An 18740-nucleotide genomic window follows, 5' to 3' on the forward strand; every position below is an offset into this window, starting at 1 on the left:
TGAGCCTCAGCTTTGCTCTGGAGCCACTGGCGGAGGAGAAACCTTCCCCAGTGGATCTGTTCTGGTGGAAAGTGTTGGCTCAAATTCACATTTTCAACAAAAAGCAGGTTCTCAGACGGTTCATAATGAGGCACATGGTGAAATCCTCCCAGCTGTATACTCTACCTCGCTTTAATCAGATCATTAACTTTCATAAAGATGTAGGCAGGAGGAGTGGCGGCACTTGAAAAGAGCTCAAAACACGCTGAGTTTCAAACTTCAGACTTGTCATTGACTTAGCCTTTCATTGAGCCAATTATTTATGACATATTTGACGAAATTCAGAAAAGAAAGCACTTGAAATCTGCATATCTGCTCGGCTGCAGTGGAGCTACTACTATTTGAAGGAGGAACACGAGCTGGGAGCTCTGCTCAGAGCCCGAGGACACCTGTGTGCCTCGTTCTGCATCATTATTTGCCAGCAAGTGGTTCAGCGAGCAACGATGGGGCGTCACACAGACGCATTTATTTGTATCCTGTTTTCGTTATGCGCGCGCTTTAATAAATTATGAGGAAATTAATTCTGAATTTATGCGCCCAACTGGGTGCTGAGGCTTGCAGGCAGCTCCAGCGCTCTGCGGCTGGACTTGGCTCCGGTGTTCCCCTTCGTGGAACCACGGAATCCCACAGTAGTTGGTGTTGGAAAGAACCTTAAATTCCCACCCCACCCCCTGCCACGGGCAGGGACATTTTCCACTATCCCAGATCGCTCCGAGCCCCGTCCCGCTCGGCTTTGGACAGTTCCAGGGATGGAGCGGCTACGGCTTCTCCGGGCCCCCTGCGCCAGACCCTCATGTCAGAACGGCCCCCCCCCAGGGCCGGCGAACCCCTCGGGTGCCGATTCCGCCGGGTCCCCGCGGGCGCTCCCCGCTCCGGCCGCCGCCGATCCACGTCCGGATTTTGGGCGGCGCCGCGGGGCAGCCCGGTCCGCCCGCCCATGGCCGCTGCGAGCGCCGGGCCCGGGGCCGCGGGGGCCGCGCAGGCTGCGAGCGGCGGGGGCGGACCGGCCGCCGCCATGGGCCCGGCGGGGGCGGGCGGGCGCTGAGGGGGCGCGGCGGGGGCTCCCTCCTTCCTTCCCTGCCTGCCCGCCTCCCCTCCCTCCCTCCCTCCCTCCCTCCGCGCCGTCCGTCCGTCCGTCCGTCCGCCGTCCGTCCGTCCGTCCCTCCTGCCGCCCGCCCGCCCGCTCGGGGCGCGGGGCGGGAGGCGGGAGCGGCCCCCGCGCTCCGCACACGCGCACCGGGGGGGAGCCGCTCGGCCGCACCGGCGGAGCCGCCGCCGCCGCCCGCCCGCCGCCAACCCCCGCCCCGGGGGCGGCTGCCCCGGCGGAGCCTCCATCTGCAGCCCGGCGGCGGAGCGGGAACATGGCGGACCTGGAGGCGGTGCTGGCCGATGTCAGCTACCTGATGGCGATGGAGAAGAGCAAGAGCACCCCGGCGGCCAGGGCCAGCAAGAAGATCACCTTGCCCGAGCCCAGGTACCGCCCGCCCCGCCGCGGCCCCGGCCCGGCCCCCGGCGCCCTCCCCGGGCCGGACATAACGGTCCAGCCGTGCCCCGGCCCTGCCCGGCCTCCGCCGGCACCGGGGCCGGCCTTGGCGAGCGCGGGGCCGGGCTGGGTGTGCTGCATGTGTCGGATGTGTCGGATGCGTGTGTTTATTTGGCACAACTCGTGCCGGGTCCCTCGGCGGCTGCAGGGGAGACGCCGGTGCCCGCAGGGACGAACCCCCGTAGCTCGGGGGTTTATGGAGCCCGGTGCTCCGTCCGGCGGGTGAGGAATTCCGTCCCAAGCAGTCGGGTAGCGCCGAACCGAGCCGCTCTGGCCGTGCCGCTCTGGCGGAGCGGTATTTTTGGTGATGCTTCGTGGGGTTTGACAGGGGATGCGGGAGGAGGACGGGGCCGGAGCTCGCCCTTAGCAGGCAGCTCACGGTGCAGAGGTGCTGGTGCAGGTCTGGGCTCCGTCGCCCCGACCTTCCCCGGTCCCACCGCGGGAGCAGACGGGTGCCCTGGCACGGCCGAGGTTGTTTGCTCGGGGCTTGGTGCTAAAAGCAGCTTTTCTTCGGCAAAAACAGCTTTTCCCCGTGGTTATGTGTTTGTTATAAAATCACTGGAGCATCGCTTGTTTATTGCTGAAATTAAGACTAAGCTTTTCCTTTTTTCATGGCTCTCCGTGTGTGTGTGTATATATATATATATATATATGTAGAAATGAAGATTGAGCCAGCAAACAGGAGAAAACCTAAATCAAATTTTACTGCAGAATGTGTAGGCAGTTTGGAAGCCTGCTGGTGGCCTAGCCTAGCTGTCTGCTGAGCCAGGGATCGCTGGAGCTCTCTTCCCACTTCTCCTCTCATTTTCCTGCCTTTCTGCTGGAATGCTGGGAGGCTGCGGAGCAGGAGAAGGTGAAGGGTGCCCAGCCCATGTTTATCCCCCTTGCAGTGGCAGTGAGACCTCAGGTGATGAAGTTTGGCTGTTGTGTTTAAGGTCTGGTTCAGGATGGTGCTACTGGACAGACAAAGGTGCTTGCTTTTCTCCTGCTATGTGTTTACACTTTAAAAACGTTTCAATATCCATGAAATTCCGCCTGCCCTGCGGTGCAGCTTTGCTGGGGGCACTGGTGGCTTCATGTGTCTCGGTGCTCTGGTGATGTCAGTGCTGTCCTTGGTGATGTGCAGCGGTGCTGCTCCTTGTTCCCAGCAGGGATGTGACCCCTGTGGGCAGGTGAAAGGTGGGACGTGGAGGGTTGCAGGGGACAAGGAGTCCTCCTAACACCAGAGAAGTATCAGCGTGGTTGGTGCTTGTGGAGAGGCTCAAAGCTGCTGCCTGCACCGACGTCCCTGGTGCCCAGCGCGGTGGAAGCCTCAAAGCAAGCACAGCATGAGGCCTGAGGAACCTGCTGTGCTTTGCCCTCCTGCTCCAGGATTTACCTGGTGCCAGTGTTTGGTGGTTTCCCTGAGCTGGGAGAGATGGTTCACCTGCCTTTGGCTCCACAAGGTGGGAGAGGCAGAGGAAGTTGTGCAGAGGAGGAGGGAAGGTGAAGGTATCGGTGGCCAAAGCGCCTCGCTCCTTGGGCTGCCTGTGGGAGAACCTGTTGGTGTGAGATGTTAAAGGAGAAGCATGGCTTGCCACCTCCCTGGGCTGTGGTGCTCTGCAGGAGGTGAGGAGCCTTCAGTGAGGAGAAGTTTGGGGCTGTACGTGGTGCTGTGGCACGGGGACGAGCCAGGCCCTCGGCACAGGAGCGGAAGGAAGCACGGACATAAACTGAGAACAGGGACTTACCTCAGCCCAGGACCACAAACGGCTCTAGGGTGCCCGAAATGACTGAACCTCTCAGCTTCTAACTGAAACCAGGGATTTCCTCATACAGTAGGAAATTGTGACCGTTATTCTGGTGTCAGATATCTTTGTGCTGGCTTCTGGCTGGTTTTTTCTGATCCCTCTCATTAGAGCGGACGTGGTGCGCTGGGTATACTGAAATATTCTGTATCGCTGGCGAAGTGATTCATTGAAAATGACATAAATCGGCTGGTTAAAGGCAGGTTGATATAGTAACAGTAAAAAAATAAAACACACAGAGTCCTCTCTTGTTTGAAATCAAACAATTTTTCCAGATATTCATTATTTCTGTGCTTGTGAGCAGCTCCTTGGAGGAGCACGAGCTCGGCTCTGTAACGTTGTGTGTGCAGCCATCCCCGCCATCAGTCCTGGCTTTCACTGGGACAGAGAGCAGGAAGGTCACTGGAATATCACATCCATGCTTGAGAATAAATGTCCACGCATTATTGCAGCACTCTGCTCGCAGGTACGTGTTGGTTTATCTCTGGTGGGCAGCCACAGCCCAGGGATGGGTCCTGTGCGCTGGCGTTCTCTCCTCTTGAAATATTACGAAGGTTTTTACCCCTTGTTTCCTTGCTGGAGCCCAGTACACCTGTCGGCACCCTTTTATCTTTCCCAGATAAGGCTGAGGCTAAATGAAGCAAATGAGTTTACTGTAATGCAAATTTGAGGGGCCTTCCTGTTTACAAGGAAATAGCTGTAGTGCCGGCAGAATGAATTCCAAGGCTGCAGGCCAAGGCTTAGCAGCAAATAAACTATGAGGGTGAAGAGTTTATTGGCCGTAGGGCTGATTATTGCTGAGTTTTTGTGAATTATCCTCGGACTGGTTTTGTCCTGAAATCGGTAAATATCACAGTTTGGGGAGGAAGGGCAGAAAACACTAATGAGCCGGGAGTGCCTAAGGAAGAGGATTAGTGTGTTTTTGGTTTTTTTAAGCACCAAAACAAAACAACCCTTCTTCCATCCTCTGTCATCTGCTTTTCCTTCCCTTCTGCATTTCCTCCTTTCGTTCCTAAGAGCCTTGCCAAGAGCTGTGAGAGCTGTGGTATCTTTCTGTTGTACATTGTTTCCTAAAAGCCTGTTTTTCAGGGAGATTCACATGGGTGGGCAGAAAGGCTGTCAGAGGCAGAATATCCTGCTGAAATCAGGCCCGGAATGGGAAGGAAGTCAGCCCTGTGGAAATATGAGCAAATAGGAAACCTAAATCTTATTCTGTAGCATTGCTCTCAAACATCTGAAGTTTTGGTGGGAAAAGGAGTAAATTAACTGTACTCTGAATTTTTTTGGCTATTCAGCAGGCTGCGGAGGTTTTTTTTCCTTTTCCATATAAATTTTACATTTTCCTTATTTTGGTCAAAGGGAGTGGAAGAGCACTACAGAACAGCTGTTTTCATTTGCCAGCAGCTTGTTCTGGTTTGAGTAAAGGATGTGCGTAATGTGGAGCTGAGAAAAATGGTCCAAGAAATCAGGTAACAAATGAGAGAGGGTTCAGGGCTTGCAGAAGCCTCTTGTGTGCGCCACTGGAAAGTTGACATTAAACCTTTCTTACTGTAAACATCACGTAAGCTTTGGGTGCTCTTGGTATACAAATACCACGGGCATGGTAACAAAACACAGCATCCATCTGTCCGGGCTTCTCTCCCTGAGGCTGTAGATATTTCTCATCTCATCTCATCTCTCCTTTTCTAACCTGCTTTCACTAATTACCTCTGTTTCAAGTTGATTCTGATTTTTCTCCCAATCTTTTTCTTTGGTCTCCTGTGCTCTTCTGAATCTTCTTCTGCTGGAGGAAAAGGGAGCATGTTGCAGTCGCTTTTTTCTTAAAGATCATGCTTTTAACATGACATTTTTCCTCAGTTATCATCCCATCTTTACTTGTAGAGGTGAATTCTGGCCCCTGGTACCCAGCTGCTTCTCGTAGGGTGGTTGATGTGCTCTTTGCTTTCTTACCTAGTGTTCAAAACTGGCTTGTTAAAACTCTCATTGAGGCTTGTTAAAAACAAAGAGGTTAATTTGCCTTCCCAATTCTATCCTCAGCTGTTTGTGGTATCTTTTCCTCCTCTGTTGGTGCTGAATATTGTTGAGATCCAAGCGACATCTCCTGCTCAGGGTTAAGCATCATTGCTCTGTTCTCTCTTGCTTCTGATTTCGTAATTCTGCGCTCTTGGCCTTACTTTGTTCTTTCTGTGGATTTCAGTTCTTCCTTTGAGGTGGCCTTCAGGGAGTTCTTGCACCTTGTGAAACTTCTGTGTATCTCCCAAGTTGCAGGCTCACATTCCCATCTCTGCTGTCAGTCTGGGTGACTTTGGTGGTGTTTTCTCTGGCGTTGTTGAACGCCTCCGTCTTGTGTTTATTCATTTACCGTGCTGTCTCTGGGAAAATTTTCCTGACAATTGCTTGTGTAATTTTCGTTTTTGTTGCTATTCCGCCCGTGTCAGCCCTGTGTGTCTCTCTCTAGGTGCTTCTTTGTTGCTGCAAGAAAACTGTTCAGTTTTGGGCACCTTCCTGGGCAGCCTTTTCCTATAAATGCCTGGCAGCCCTTTCCATGAAGAGACTCTTCCTGATGTCCAAAATCTGAAGCTTAAATGAGTAAACCAAAGCTTACCTTGCTGTCTAGCACTGCTAGTGTGAAAAGGCACATGTTCATTGGGAACTGCTTGAGAAAGGGGAAAGACTTGCTTCTGTCTGAACTAACAGTACAAGAAAGGCTGAACCCTTGATGTTTTTGGTGGATTTAGCTCAGGGTGAGACAGAGTAGTGAAATTTTGATAGGAAGTTCAGCCTCCCTGCTTTGCAGGGAGTGTGTGTGGTTGTGAAGGCAGTAAGAAATGGCTCTCTCAAAATAATTGGGTGTGCATGCAGAATGCTGGGGCTGCTCACAACGTGTACTTGCTTTTTATCTCAAGTCAGCTTTGTACTCCAGCACTTTCTTGGGAAGAACGCATGCCTGGGGATGGATTATGGCCTGTCAGTGTAGGAGGCTGTAGGGGAGGGATCCTGCTTGCTGTGGGTGCTGCTCTTGGCTCTGTTTGGGTGCTCTCTCTCTCTTGGGATTTCAGTTTTTACTGTACCTGCAGCATCCCATACCTTGATAAGACAGACCGCTACAGGAGAGCACAGGAGGATGAAAATCCTTTGCAGGGCTTTAAGAGACAAGGAATGAGAGTCTGGATGAAGGACAGCTTGTTATTATCTGTATTGTACAGATCAGGAGCCAGTTAGAAAATACCTGGTGTACCTTTATTCACGTGTAGCACCTTGGGCAGGTGCAGGAGCTGAAGCTGAGTTTTCTGAGCCTCAGTGGAGGCCCTCGACTATCTCAGCTCCTGAGCATCTGGTGCTTGGAGAATCTCTGGGCACAGGAAGCAGAGATCTGGCCTTCAGAGAGATGCTCCAATTACTTCTCCCTGGGGATGCTGTAGGATTGCAGCGTATGCTTTGCAGCTTAGACCTTCCCTCGGGCATCATTACCTTAAGTAAAAAAAAGGTAAATCACCGTGATCTGGGGGGGAGATCAGTGTGCAGCCTTCTGTTCCTGTGCTAAAAACAGAGGGATGGTTCTAGATGTGCTTTTGGGGGAAGCTTCCGAAATGTGATGTTGTGTTACAGGTGTGAAGCGCTCCTTTGATCTGGTGCAGGTGAGCTGCAGGTGCTGTGGGACCTGCCAGATTTTTTTTCAGTAAATTTAATAAACTTTACAGCTCTTACTCCTTTTATAGCTGATGGCTTTTCAGTGCCCAGACTTTCCTGTGTGAAATGGTTTCAGCCAACACTGGAACTATAACATCAGGACACAAGTGTGTGCAGCCTTTGGTTTCTGTTCTGGTGAAATCATGTGGAATGGCCTGCTTTAATCTTCTTATCAACAATAGCTTTATTTTGTTGGTAATTAATAAAATTAGTAAAAAGCCTGTCAGGAGCCATCAGGTCCAGGTGCACAAACCAAATAACAGAATTTAATGGAACTAAATTGCTGCAAAAGCAGCAGTTTCTAGCTTAGAAAAGACATCTGTTTTCCACAGGAGCTTCACCCCATACTTATCCAAAAGAATCATTCCAATACTGACTAAACACCTACATAAATACGCCTTGCAGAAATAAATTAACAATTTTTGAAAGCGTTCGAAGGATCATAGAGCCCCTCAGCCCCGTTGCAGCGTGCCAGGAGTTTGTCCTGTCAGCACGTGTCGTGTCCTGTTGAGGAGGGAGCCGGGGAAAGAGCGGATTTCTCGGGATCTGGTGGAGCCGTGCAGATCAAAGCCATCATTAGGGATCGAGTCCGGGGTGTGTGACGGCAGACGGGCACCAGCTGCGCTGCCGGCTCCCGCAGCCTCGCAGGGATCTCGGCTTGGGAGCTGGGAATTGCTGGGTTGCTCGGGGGATTTTTACCTCTGCTCGAGGTGCACATGGGGAAAGAGCTCCCGGGAAATGAAAAGGCTCCGGGGAACCCAACGAAACGCTCAGTGCTTCAGACCTTGGAGAAAGACGGCGCTGTCCCGAGGGGCTGAGCGCAGAATGAGCCTCGGCGCGACAGCTCCGGGGATGCGGCTTGGCTGCTGTTGTTTGTTGCGTTGCTGCCTCAGTTTCAGCGGGGAAAAACGGCTCTGTGAACCTGAGCTTTAGGGGGAGAAGAGGGGCGGTGGGTCTGGGGATTGGGGTGGGTGCGGAGCGTGGTGGTGGATGGAGATAGATCCAGTTGACACCCAGAGGGAACGGCCTCAAGTAGCATCAGGGGAGGTTTGGGTGGATATTAAGGAAAATCCCTTCGTGGAAGGGGCTGTCCAGCTCTGGCACAGGCTGCCCAGGGCGGTGGTGGAGTCTCCATCCCTGCAGGGATTTGAAAGCCCTGTGGATGTGGCACCTGGGGACATGGGTCGGTGGTGGCCTTGGCATTCCCACGGGAGCAGTTGGTCTTGATGGTGTCTGAGGGCTTTTCCAGCCTAAACAATCCTATAACTCAATTAAAAGATGACAAATCATAGGATTTTTTTGTAGATGTCTTACTTACTCTTGATGTCTCAAGTAGGGATGGCTGGGACAGCCATGGGAGTGGGTCACAGCTTTGAGAGTGACATTTCTTTTTGAGCCTTCTCATCATTTGCTGTTGTTTTCCAGTCTCCAGTCTGGCTTCTCCATTTCTTCTCGATCCTCTTCTGTTCATTTTGACGTTTGAAGCAATTCTGTGTTGTGCATCAGTCCTCTGATTTTTTTATTAGGGTTTTTTTTGTTTGTTTGTTTGTTTTTTTCTTTTTACCTGAGATTTTCCTAATTGTTCAAAAATACGAGAACATTCCTGTAGTTTTAACTTGTTGTTTAAAAGAGCTTTGAAAGATCCGATTCTTAGGCCAAATGTTTCATCCCAGTTTTCACTTTTGATCAATCTTGCATTGCTAAACCTTTTAAGTGCACTTGTACAAAGAGAAAAAAAACAACCCACTTTCGACTGTGGTGGCTCTGGGCCATTCTGCCAGTGCTTTGAATTGTGCTTGTTGACCCTGTCATGCTTTCAATTCAGAGGCCTTTGGGGCAGGATCTTTGGTCCAATTTTAGCAACTTTATGATGGATTTGGATAGTGGAAATAAACATTTAAAATCTCTGTAAAATTGCATCCTGAGCCTATAAATGAATAAATAAATCAGAGGCGTTTGTCAGTGTTGGCTGTAGTTCTTGGTCTCTCACTCAAGGTTTATACTTGCTACTTGCAAAGAAAGTTCTAAACATTTGAGATTGAGAAAGATTAGAAAAAATTGGCACGTCTTCAGTAATTCTGTGTTTGTTTAAAAAAAAGAAAGTAATTTATGATTGGCGAATGCCTTAATTGCAGTCAGAGCGAGGAGATGTGATTTTGCTCTGATTTCCCTTTCTTGTAATTTCTCAGCAGCAGCAATCTGGTGGAAGGGCAAGTCCTTGACGCTGCAATTTGGTGTAATTATTCCTGAAAAATTCATGTACTTAGAAGCTTTTATATTAGTTTCAGTTTTCAGCGCCGATAATGCCTCAAGGATCTCGGGGCTGGTGTTTTGTGAAGTTGGAGCTACCCAGCTCCTGCTTCTGGCTCCCTCCTTGTAAACTTTCTCCATTAAAATAATTTGCATAAGCGAAGCTGCTGATGCAGGGACAGGAGAGGGGTGTGGGCAGGTGTTGCTGAGCTCTAATCCTTTCCATCCCACAGGGCTCTGGGGTGAAATATGTTGCTAATCACTCACGACAGTTCTAAGAGCATTATTTCGCAGCAGTGAAATGACTTGGCAGCGGCTTGGTGTGAACTTCAGGGGGTGTGAAGGCGCAAAATGGGGCAGAAATGGGTGAAGTTGGGCCAGAAAATGGCAGAGTCCCGTGGGGGTGTGCGTGTGGTGTGTGATGCGTTTATGGAGAGAAATCGAAGTTTGGGGTCGCTCATTGCTTTGTCAGCTGATGAGGCCGAGCATGTGCGCTAATTAATAACTGACTCACAGAAGGATTTGCGTTGGGAAAGACCCTCAAGACTGAGGTGACTCTGAGTTTACAAGAGATAAATGTATCAGTTTAGATGGTGTAATGATCTCTGTGTTTCTGTGCTGGGAATTAGCCCCACAAACTGCTGGAACCACAGCGGCCACGTGTGAAGCGGCTTTTACAGCGCTGAGAGCAGAGTCATTTGGAGAAGTCTTGACTTCTGCTGAACTTTGAGCTGAGTGCAATCTGAGAGGAAGCAAGATGAAATGGGTTCAGTGGTTTGTGAGTGTTTATTACCCCTGACACAGGAATAAATGAAGGTGGCTGTGATGTGGAGATGGGTTGCTGGGAGTGCAGAGAGTCGACAGACGCTGCTAAACCTTGGCAGTCAAAGCACTGGCCATGGAGTTGATGAATATCCGGCATTTTCTTGAAATAATTATTAATTTGGACGTGCCAGGAGCCATCAGGAGCTTACTGTGCTGTTGGATACAGGAGCCACATGTGATAGAGGGATGGTACCTGCTCCGATGACAAAGAGGAGGGAAAAAATAAATCCAGCTCTATTTTACAGACTGGGGATCTGAGCAGATGAAGTTTACAACCTGCTCTTGACAATACAGGAAATGTTGGTAGAGTTAAATCCTGAACTAATCTCTTAACAGTCTCTTTGAAGTTACTGTTTCATTCTTATTTTGGTTTTCTGTTCTCCTGTTTCTGTTTCAGCTTATTGGAGAATATTTTAATGACTGGAACGGCTCATTTTTAATGCAGGTGTGGTTCTTTAATGCTGGCCATTGTTTTTCCAAGCTGTGGTGTGCATGTGTGCACCTGCACACCAGATAACATCCCACAGATCTGAACTCTTATTGATTTACAAGAAATATCATCTGCTCTGATGATAAATAATTCAAAGCTCCTTTAAGACCCAGTAGCAGGAAGGCCAGTAGTAAGGAGCTTCTTGACCTAGTTCCAATAGTAGGAGTGTTGTATATGTGGATACACCCCATTGCCTCATTCTGTGCCCTTTCCTTTTCCGAGGTGTGAGTTGCTTCAGATGAGGAACTTCAGGGACAAAATATGTGTGAAACGAATAGCAGAACTTTCATAGAATCGTGGGTTTAAATTGTTTGGGAGGAAAGTGCTTTAAAGCCCATCCTGTTCCATCCCTTGCCATGGGCAGGGACACCTTGCATTGTCCCAGGTTGCTCCAAGCCCCATCCAGCTTGGCCTTGGACACTTCCAGGGATGGGACAGCCCCAGCTTCTCTGGGCACCCTGTGCCAGGGCCTCACCACTCTCACAGGGAAGAAATATTTCCTAATATCTAATTTAAACCTCCTCTTTGCCAGTTTGAAATCATTCCCCCTTGTCCTGTTGCTACATGCTCTTGGAAAAAATCCCTCTCCATCTTTCTTGGAAGTATCAGAAGGAGTGCTGTTTGTTTTCCTGTCCTCTGTAAATCCTGCTTTGGGCATATTCCCACATCGTCGGGGTTGTGCTCCGGCTGCCCTGTGGACAGTTCCTCAGTTCCAGTGGCCGTCCTTGGGCACACACACTCAGACACCCGGCAGGATTTTCATTTCTCCCGCTTGGCATGCTCCTCCTTGGAGTCCCAGGCTGTCGCTGCCGTGTTCCGGGGGAACAGCAGGAGTGGCTGTTGTTGTCCAGTGCTGCAGCCAAGGACGAGTCCTGGCTTTGGCTGAGCTCCTCTCCGAGGCTCCTTCTGCTTTGCTGCTCCTGCTGGAACTCTTTTGAGAGGGAGGATCGTGGATGCTCTTGCCTTACGTGGCCTTTTCTGTGTTAGAAAGGACATAGTGTGTTTTGTTCTTAGCTTTTCAGACGTGTTTTCAAGTAGACATTTTCTGCCTGTCCCGACCTTGGCACTGCAGCTGCTGCTCGTAGTCAGTGAGAGCTGTTTAATTCCAGAATGGAGTTTAACCTTGAAGGCTGCTTTTCAGCGGGTTTCTTTGATCAAAGCTGGAGTAACTACAGTTCCAAGATGCAGCTTGAAGCTCCTTTCAACAGATTGTTCAGCTTGTGCTTGAAATAAACCCCTTTTCTGGGCAGGTGGAGGAGCTGACCAGGTTAGAGTGACCTGTGCTGCTCACAGAGTTTGTGGTTTGATGAGGATGCAGATAAGCCATCCTCTGCCTGCTTGGGGCAGGCAGTGTGTTCCAACCTGCTCTGCAGGCCTGGGGTGTTTGTTCAGCTCCTTCTTTGAGGGCAACTTCACCCAGGAGCTCTCAGATGTGCAAGAGCACCCAGCTGCCCACGCTGGGCATCTCCCTGGCAAAGGGCTTCCCTGTGCTCCCAGTTAAACCAGCAATTAGAAAATCCCAGAGTCACTGAGGTTGGAAAAGCCCTCCAGGACCATCGAGCCCAACCTGTGCCGTGTCCAGATGTTCCCTGTTCCTTCCAGGGATGCAGACTCCACCATCTCCCTGGGCAGCCCCTTCCAGTGCTTGACCACCCTTTCAGTGAACGTAAAGATGCCCAGAAAGAGGTGCCCAAGGTCCAAGCTGCATTTCTCACCAAATTTTAGGCCTGACTTTGACTTCCCCTAAATGTACTTCAGTTGACTTGTGGTATCTGGATAGTAAATGGAGTGTTTCTGATTTTTTTGTTGTTTGCTGTTTTCTTCCTCTTTGAAATGAAAAAAAAATATATATGAACAAAAGGTTTTGCTGCAGTCCAGTTGGATGTGCTTTTGTTTCTGAAGTCTCTCTGGATTTTGGTTTTAGCCAACTTTTGTTTCTGCTCCTTGTGAGTGCTGCTATTAAGGTGGATCATGCTGTGAACTGAGATGAACTCGTGCAGAAACGGCCACTTCTTGCATTAGCGCGTGGTTTGTGCTGATGGCATCTCTGGCCAGGGAAAGCTTTTCAGAAATGGCTGCGTTTCTGTGAAATGCAGCTTTTAATCCCAGATTGTTTACGTGTAGGGCAACTAATGAGGCAGTAGATTAAAGCAGAGAGGGAACCTTTCTTCCTGTTTGTGGAACGTGCTAAGCTCCATTTTAAAATTTTCCGTCCTTCTGAAGGACACGTGGGCTCTGTTTCAATTCTTTGAACTCCAGAGGATTTCTACCTGTACCCTCCATGTGAGAATTAGGAGGTGATTATTCTGGATAGTCATAATCCACTCCATGTAATTTATTCCTATTTATTCGTCTGGATAAGTAGCAGTGATTTTAAAAGAGCGCGAGTGTTGAGGAGCTGGAATGTAGCGCGGGCTCCTGTAGCCTGTGATCGTTTTACAGATTTGTTCAGTTTCTGTGGCTGCAAAAGACATTTTGTTCCTTTGACGTTATCCATCAGACCAGAAGTACGGGATGTCGGCAGAGGAGGAGGCGCTGGAGAGGTTTGCTCCTTACACAATCGCTGTTTTCCTGGGCGCTTCAGTCGCACGTTAAATTTTCATTATCTTCTCCCATTGTCTAGACGGAAGATCTGTTGATGTAATTTCTTGCAGCGCACTCGTTGGAGCAGAGGAAAGTTTTCTTGATGTCATTATTATGAAAAAGGCTTATTCTTTTACTGCTGGTCTGGTGGTCAGTGGGAACGGGACGGTACCGGGGGGCGATGGCAGCGCTGAGGGGCTCGGCGAGGAGGGGGAGCTGTGGGCTCCGGGAGCTCGTGCCAGGAGTGTTCATCTCCAGTGGGTTCTCTGCAAGCGCAGAGGGAAGAGGGGAAGGTCTGATTGGCAAAAGATTTGGGTTGGATTTTAAGAAGAAATTGTTTCCCTGTGAGGGTGGGGAGGTGCTGGCGCAGAGAAGCTGTGGCTGTCCCATCCCTGGAAGTGTCCAAGGCCAGGTTGGACAGGGCTTGGAGCAACCTGGGATAGTGGAAGGTGTCCTGCCCATGGCAGGAGGTGGAACAAGGTGTCCTTTAAGATCCCTTCCAATCCAAACCATTCTGTGATTCCACTATCTCTTCTTTACTGCTCCCTCTTCATTTAAAAACCATATTTTGTTTAGATTGTTAAAATACACAGAGGGCAGACCCAGTTCTTAATGAACAAATAAACAGCAAGTTCGTCACTGAATAATTTATAACCTCAAACCTGATAACAACAGTGTTCAGCCCTCCCAGTTCTTGTCTGACTTGATGTGGTGGTTGGCCTCCGGAGCTCTCGCTTTGGATCACAGTGTTCAGAGATCCGTGTTCCACGTGGGACTTGGAGATACACAGAAAACTATTAATAGGATATTTTCCTACATGGGAGTTTAGGGCCTTCCAGCAAAGTCCTTGGCTTTATTGCAGGCTTTTTTCTGGTCAAGTCATTCTGACTTCGTGCCTGGGGTCGTCCTCTGAGGAGAAGTGTGGATGCTTTCCTCCCTCCGTGGAGGAGATGTTTGTCAATATTTGGGAGGCTTCTCAGAATTTTAATGATGGGGTCCCTGTGAGCACACGAGAGGGGACGTCCCTGAGCTTAGCTGCTCAGTCTTGCTACTGCAGAAATATGAGTGATATTTAATGGCCTTGTTTAGGGCATGAGTACTTTGTTCAAGGTTATTTTTATGATAATGAATAGCATGATTATAATAATAAGTAGTATAATTGCAGTAATAAATAGCATGTATGGAAATTATCGATTTTAAAACTGGAAACAAAGAAAGTCTGGTGGAATTTTGACTCCGTACTGTGACAATAGAGTTGCTTTACCAAGGCCCAGCGCTGCTGGCCTGCATTGATTTTAAGATTTATATACTTGTATCGTTGCCCATATGAAATTTTTATGGGCATTATATTACAATGAATATTGAGGTTACTTGACAAATAAAGGAAATCTTTGTTAATGTGGTTTAAGTGAGTGATTGTGCCATGATAAATTAGGCAAAGTAGATGTTAAGTGCGCTGCAGCCAAACAGGGCCTAATGGAGCTGCTGTTGGCTCCTGGTGTGGCTGATCCCAGGCAGCTCGGGGTGACTTGTGCAGTTATTTTACTGTGCAACCTAAACCTGAGACAGGAATAAAGTGGTGTCCCTGAGGCCAGGCGAGGCTCCACATGACTTTTCTACAAAAGTTTAAAAAAAAAGCAATTTCAAGTAACCCCTCTTTTTCCCCCCTCTCTTTTTTTCTTTCAGTATCCGCAGCGTTATGCAGAAATACCTCGAGGAGAGGGGTGAATTAACCTTCGACAAGATCTTTCATCAGAAGATTGGTAAGTCATGGCTCAATAAAATGCTGCTCGTGTAGATACTCTCGAGATCAGTTTGATTTTTACATTTCTCCGTGGTGCCTGCTGAGACGTCGGTGCCGTAGATGGCCTGAAGAACACTGCAGGGTGGACAGGACTTAGTGAGACGAAGGTCTTCAGGAAGATGAAATGTTGTGAAAGGGAAGAAGATGAAGCAAGGCAATCCGTCAACTTCAGGGTCTGGAAAACTACAGGGAAAATAATTAAATTATTTGGAAACATCGAGGACAAAATTATATTACTTGGTATGGGCTTGTCAACAATGTAATGTGTCACATCAGTTAAACTTTTTTTTTTCTTTGCTGAGGTAATGAGCCTGTTGATAAGGGAGCAGGAGAAAAGATCCCAGATGTGTTGTCTTGACCCTCTTGACATGGTGTTCTTGCTCACAACACAGGGGGACGTAGCCTGGGTGAAACTGCTGTGTGCAGGGGCTGAAACTGCTGGGAACATGGACTTGAGGAGCAGTTAATCAGTATGGAAAGATGGATCCAGGGAATGGGAACGTTCCCTGGATCAGTGCTCAGCTGACTGAGCGCTGCAGTTGAGGAGCCTCTGTGTTCTGCTGTGACACACGGAGGACAAGGGCAAAAACTCCATGAACCAGGGGAGGGGGGAAATGCAGCGCTCCCAGGGAAATCCAGCAGTGTCCTTCCTCTCCACCTGTGCCAGAGCAATCACACAGGCGCAGCCTGGGCACCCTCAGGGCAGGGACTTGGCTGTGACAGCCAGCCCTGGGCTGTGTTGGCTCAGCTGGATCACACGACTAAATATAAAATCGGTGTTGTAGTCAGTGAGGCATGCGGAATAATCCTCTTCTGGCAGAATGTTGTGTCCATCCTGGCAGTGGATTAAAAAAAATATATACATGGACCTGCTGGGAAGAGTCCAGGAAAGAGCAGTGGGAATGAGTGCAGACCTTGCTGAGCTGTCTGTTAAGTCTGACCTACAGGGAAGTATTGAAATAGGGTGTGATGTGGGCAGTGGAAGAGAGAAGTGAGGTTGAACATGATTCAAAACCAGAAAAGCTGTTGCAGAAATGATGAGGTTAGTCCATTTTCCAGAGCTTCAATGTGTCAATGAAAAAAAAAATAATAAAAAAATCTGGATATTAATAAAATTTAAAATTTTAGTGGTAGTGTGGGTAATAAAGCAGGGAGTGGATTTCATGAGGAGCTCTTGAGATCTTTGGTCCAGCAGATTTGAGGAGTGAGTTGGCTGGGATAGCACAGCTTCTCTTGTCTTGGAAAAGGGGGAATGGGCTGGGAAGTCTTGAGGAGGTCAATGGTTTTATTCCTGTCTGAAATGAGACCGTGTGAACAAAGTGCCTGGTTTCCCAGGAAAAGTGGTGCACTGGAGACATCTTTGAGCTGGTTGAATTTTCACTGTCCTCCCTTCTGGCTGAAGCAGAAACACCCCAAAACCTTCCTGCTTGCCTGGCACTGTGCAGCTCACTGGAGTGGGAGTTTTAGGTATTGGCAGATTAAAATAATCGTCGTTCCTGTGTCTCAAGAGTGTCATTAATGGGTCTCAGAGCCATTGGAATTCTTGGGGAGCTTTTCAGTGTGTCTCAGCAATTGGAGTGTGGTCTGTACTTGTGCTTAAAACTACGACTTTTTATTGTGGCCAAAACTACTGCCATGCAAATGTACAAATACCTTGTTTTCTTGTACTGACACCTCAGTGTGTGCTTCAGCTCCAATGCCTGTGCTGAATCATTAATATTTTGCTGTAGCCTGGCAGTTGCAAAATAAGCGGAATTTTAAGCAACCAAACACAGCCTGACTTGAACTGAGTCTCTTTGGGGGCAGTGAAATGAAGAAGTCCTTTTTTTTTTTTTTTTTTTTTTCTATAAAGAGAGAAGTCAAACAGACCATCTTCTATGTAATGGATATTTCTATTTATGTAATTGAATACTTTTCATTACCTGTTACAGCGAGGGCTGTTGCAGTTATTTTGATAAGTTACAGCAATTACGGTTAGGTAACTGGAAGCTTGGAAGGATTAGATCTTTCTCTTTTTTCCCCCATGTTGGTAGTAGCCATTAAACCTGGAATTTTAGAGCCCAGTTTCATTAACATTTTAGTTTCTGTGCACAGAGGAGAGGTTTCCTCCTCCTCTCCCCAGGTACAGTCAGAGCAGACCTTGCCCTGGATTACCTGGAAATGAGGAGCAGTTCTGTGACTGCTGTGCAGGAGTTCCAGTTAATTCAGAAACCGAAATAGGATTTAGAATGGAATTAAAAAAAGATTAAAGCTAAACACGACTGTTTTTAACAGCAGACTTTGCATCACGGTGGAAAATACAGTATTTCCTTGCTGTGGTTGTTCATTTAAATTTGATTGCATTTTCTAGCGTGTTCTTTGCCATTCAATTAGCTCTGTTTCCAGACATTAATTAGCATAATTGCTTGTGGTGAAGTACCTGCAGTTTGAGGCTAGCGTTATGCAAAGGGCTGTGAGAAGAAGTATGGGGAGGTAATTAAAACTCTAATCACTTTTTTGTTCTCCTCCTTGTCTCTTTGTCTGGGGGGGATGTGGTGAGACCACAGGTGGGGCAGGTCCTGGGGGGACCCACGGGAAGCTCCTCCTGCTCCTGTGGAGTCTCCATGAGCCTGGATCTCCAATAATTCTGCTGGATCCATCCCTGTTTTCCCCTCAGCTGAGGAGCCATCCAGCACTCCCTGCTTTATCCCTGCACACCGACTATAAAACCGCACCGAGCTCCCCAGTTTTTCCTTGGCAACTGCTCTAGATGCGAACTATTCTGTTTTGGTTTTTTTCTTTTTTTTTTTTTTTTTTTTCTTCCCAAGACCTAAATTCTTCCTCACAGCTCCAGGTCACTGTTTTTTGTTTTTTTTTTTTTCTCTTCTGTTTTTCAGTATCCTTTCAAATGTAAAACCCAGGCTTTGATCAGCTGTCTGATACAAGGGCTCTGATGTCAGTGTGGAGCCCGTTCCTGTGGATGTCTCCCGATGAATGTGTCTAATTATGGTGCTGATCTCATCATCTGCAAGCGTTTATTCTTAGTGAGCCCTAAAATCGTTTTTAGGGTCTGTGCTTTCCTGGCCCCACTGCCAAAGGTTGGCCCAAATTCCCTTCCTGCCAGGTGTGCAACTGCGGGGAGTCACAGGCACAGCTCTGCCTTGGAAACCAGAACCTTTAGGATCAGGCTAAGAGCAGGAAGCTCAGCAAGGGATGAAAACGACCCGGAGGCTCCATCAGATTTGCATAAACAAGTCTGTCCCCGATTTGCATCTCTTCCCTCAGGAAGAGGAGCAGGCTGCTCTCATCCCGTGGTGCTGGCACTGCTGTTTGCCCCCTGAGTGATGCTCCAGAGCTCTCTAAGAATGTCCGGGTGAGTCAGAGGACATGGAGCTCGTAGAAGCACCCAGAAGAGTGCTCTGGCAGCGCTGGCAGCCCAGCCCAGCTGGCTGTTCCTTCAGAAGCTGCTTCCTCCACAGCAGAAGCCTCTTGGGGAAGTACAGCCTGTCTCAAAGCCGAGTGCGTAACCACCTTAGCTGGTTTTCTTTTACCACATCCTGTTTGCTACAACACCAGATTATGAGTTTCTTTAGAAAAAGAGAGGTTTTGGAAGTGTTCAGGGTCAGGTTGGGCAGGGCTGGGAGCTGCCTGGGCTAGTGGAAGGTGTCCCTCCTTGCCCATGGCAGTGAGTGGAGTGAGATGCTTTATAAGGTCTTCAAACCAAACCGTTCTATGACTCTGGTATCCCAA

General features: G+C 48.7%; 1 protein-coding gene across 1 annotated transcript in view; it reads left to right on the forward strand.

Moving 5' to 3' along the window:
- The first annotated feature begins 1326 nt into the window (after positions 1-1326).
- The window catches only part of GRK3 (G protein-coupled receptor kinase 3), a 60775-nt gene continuing 43361 nt past the window's right edge, over positions 1327-18740 (forward strand). The window contains exons 1-2 of the mRNA XM_040080727.1: positions 1327-1513; positions 14894-14970. Of these exons, the coding sequence (XP_039936661.1) occupies positions 1401-1513; positions 14894-14970 (190 nt within the window). The 5' untranslated portion in view covers positions 1327-1400. The remainder of the gene's footprint in view (positions 1514-14893; positions 14971-18740) is intronic.

This window comes from Hirundo rustica, chromosome 17 (assembly GCF_015227805.2).
Source record: "Hirundo rustica isolate bHirRus1 chromosome 17, bHirRus1.pri.v3, whole genome shotgun sequence".
Classification (NCBI taxonomy): domain Eukaryota; kingdom Metazoa; phylum Chordata; class Aves; order Passeriformes; family Hirundinidae; genus Hirundo; species Hirundo rustica.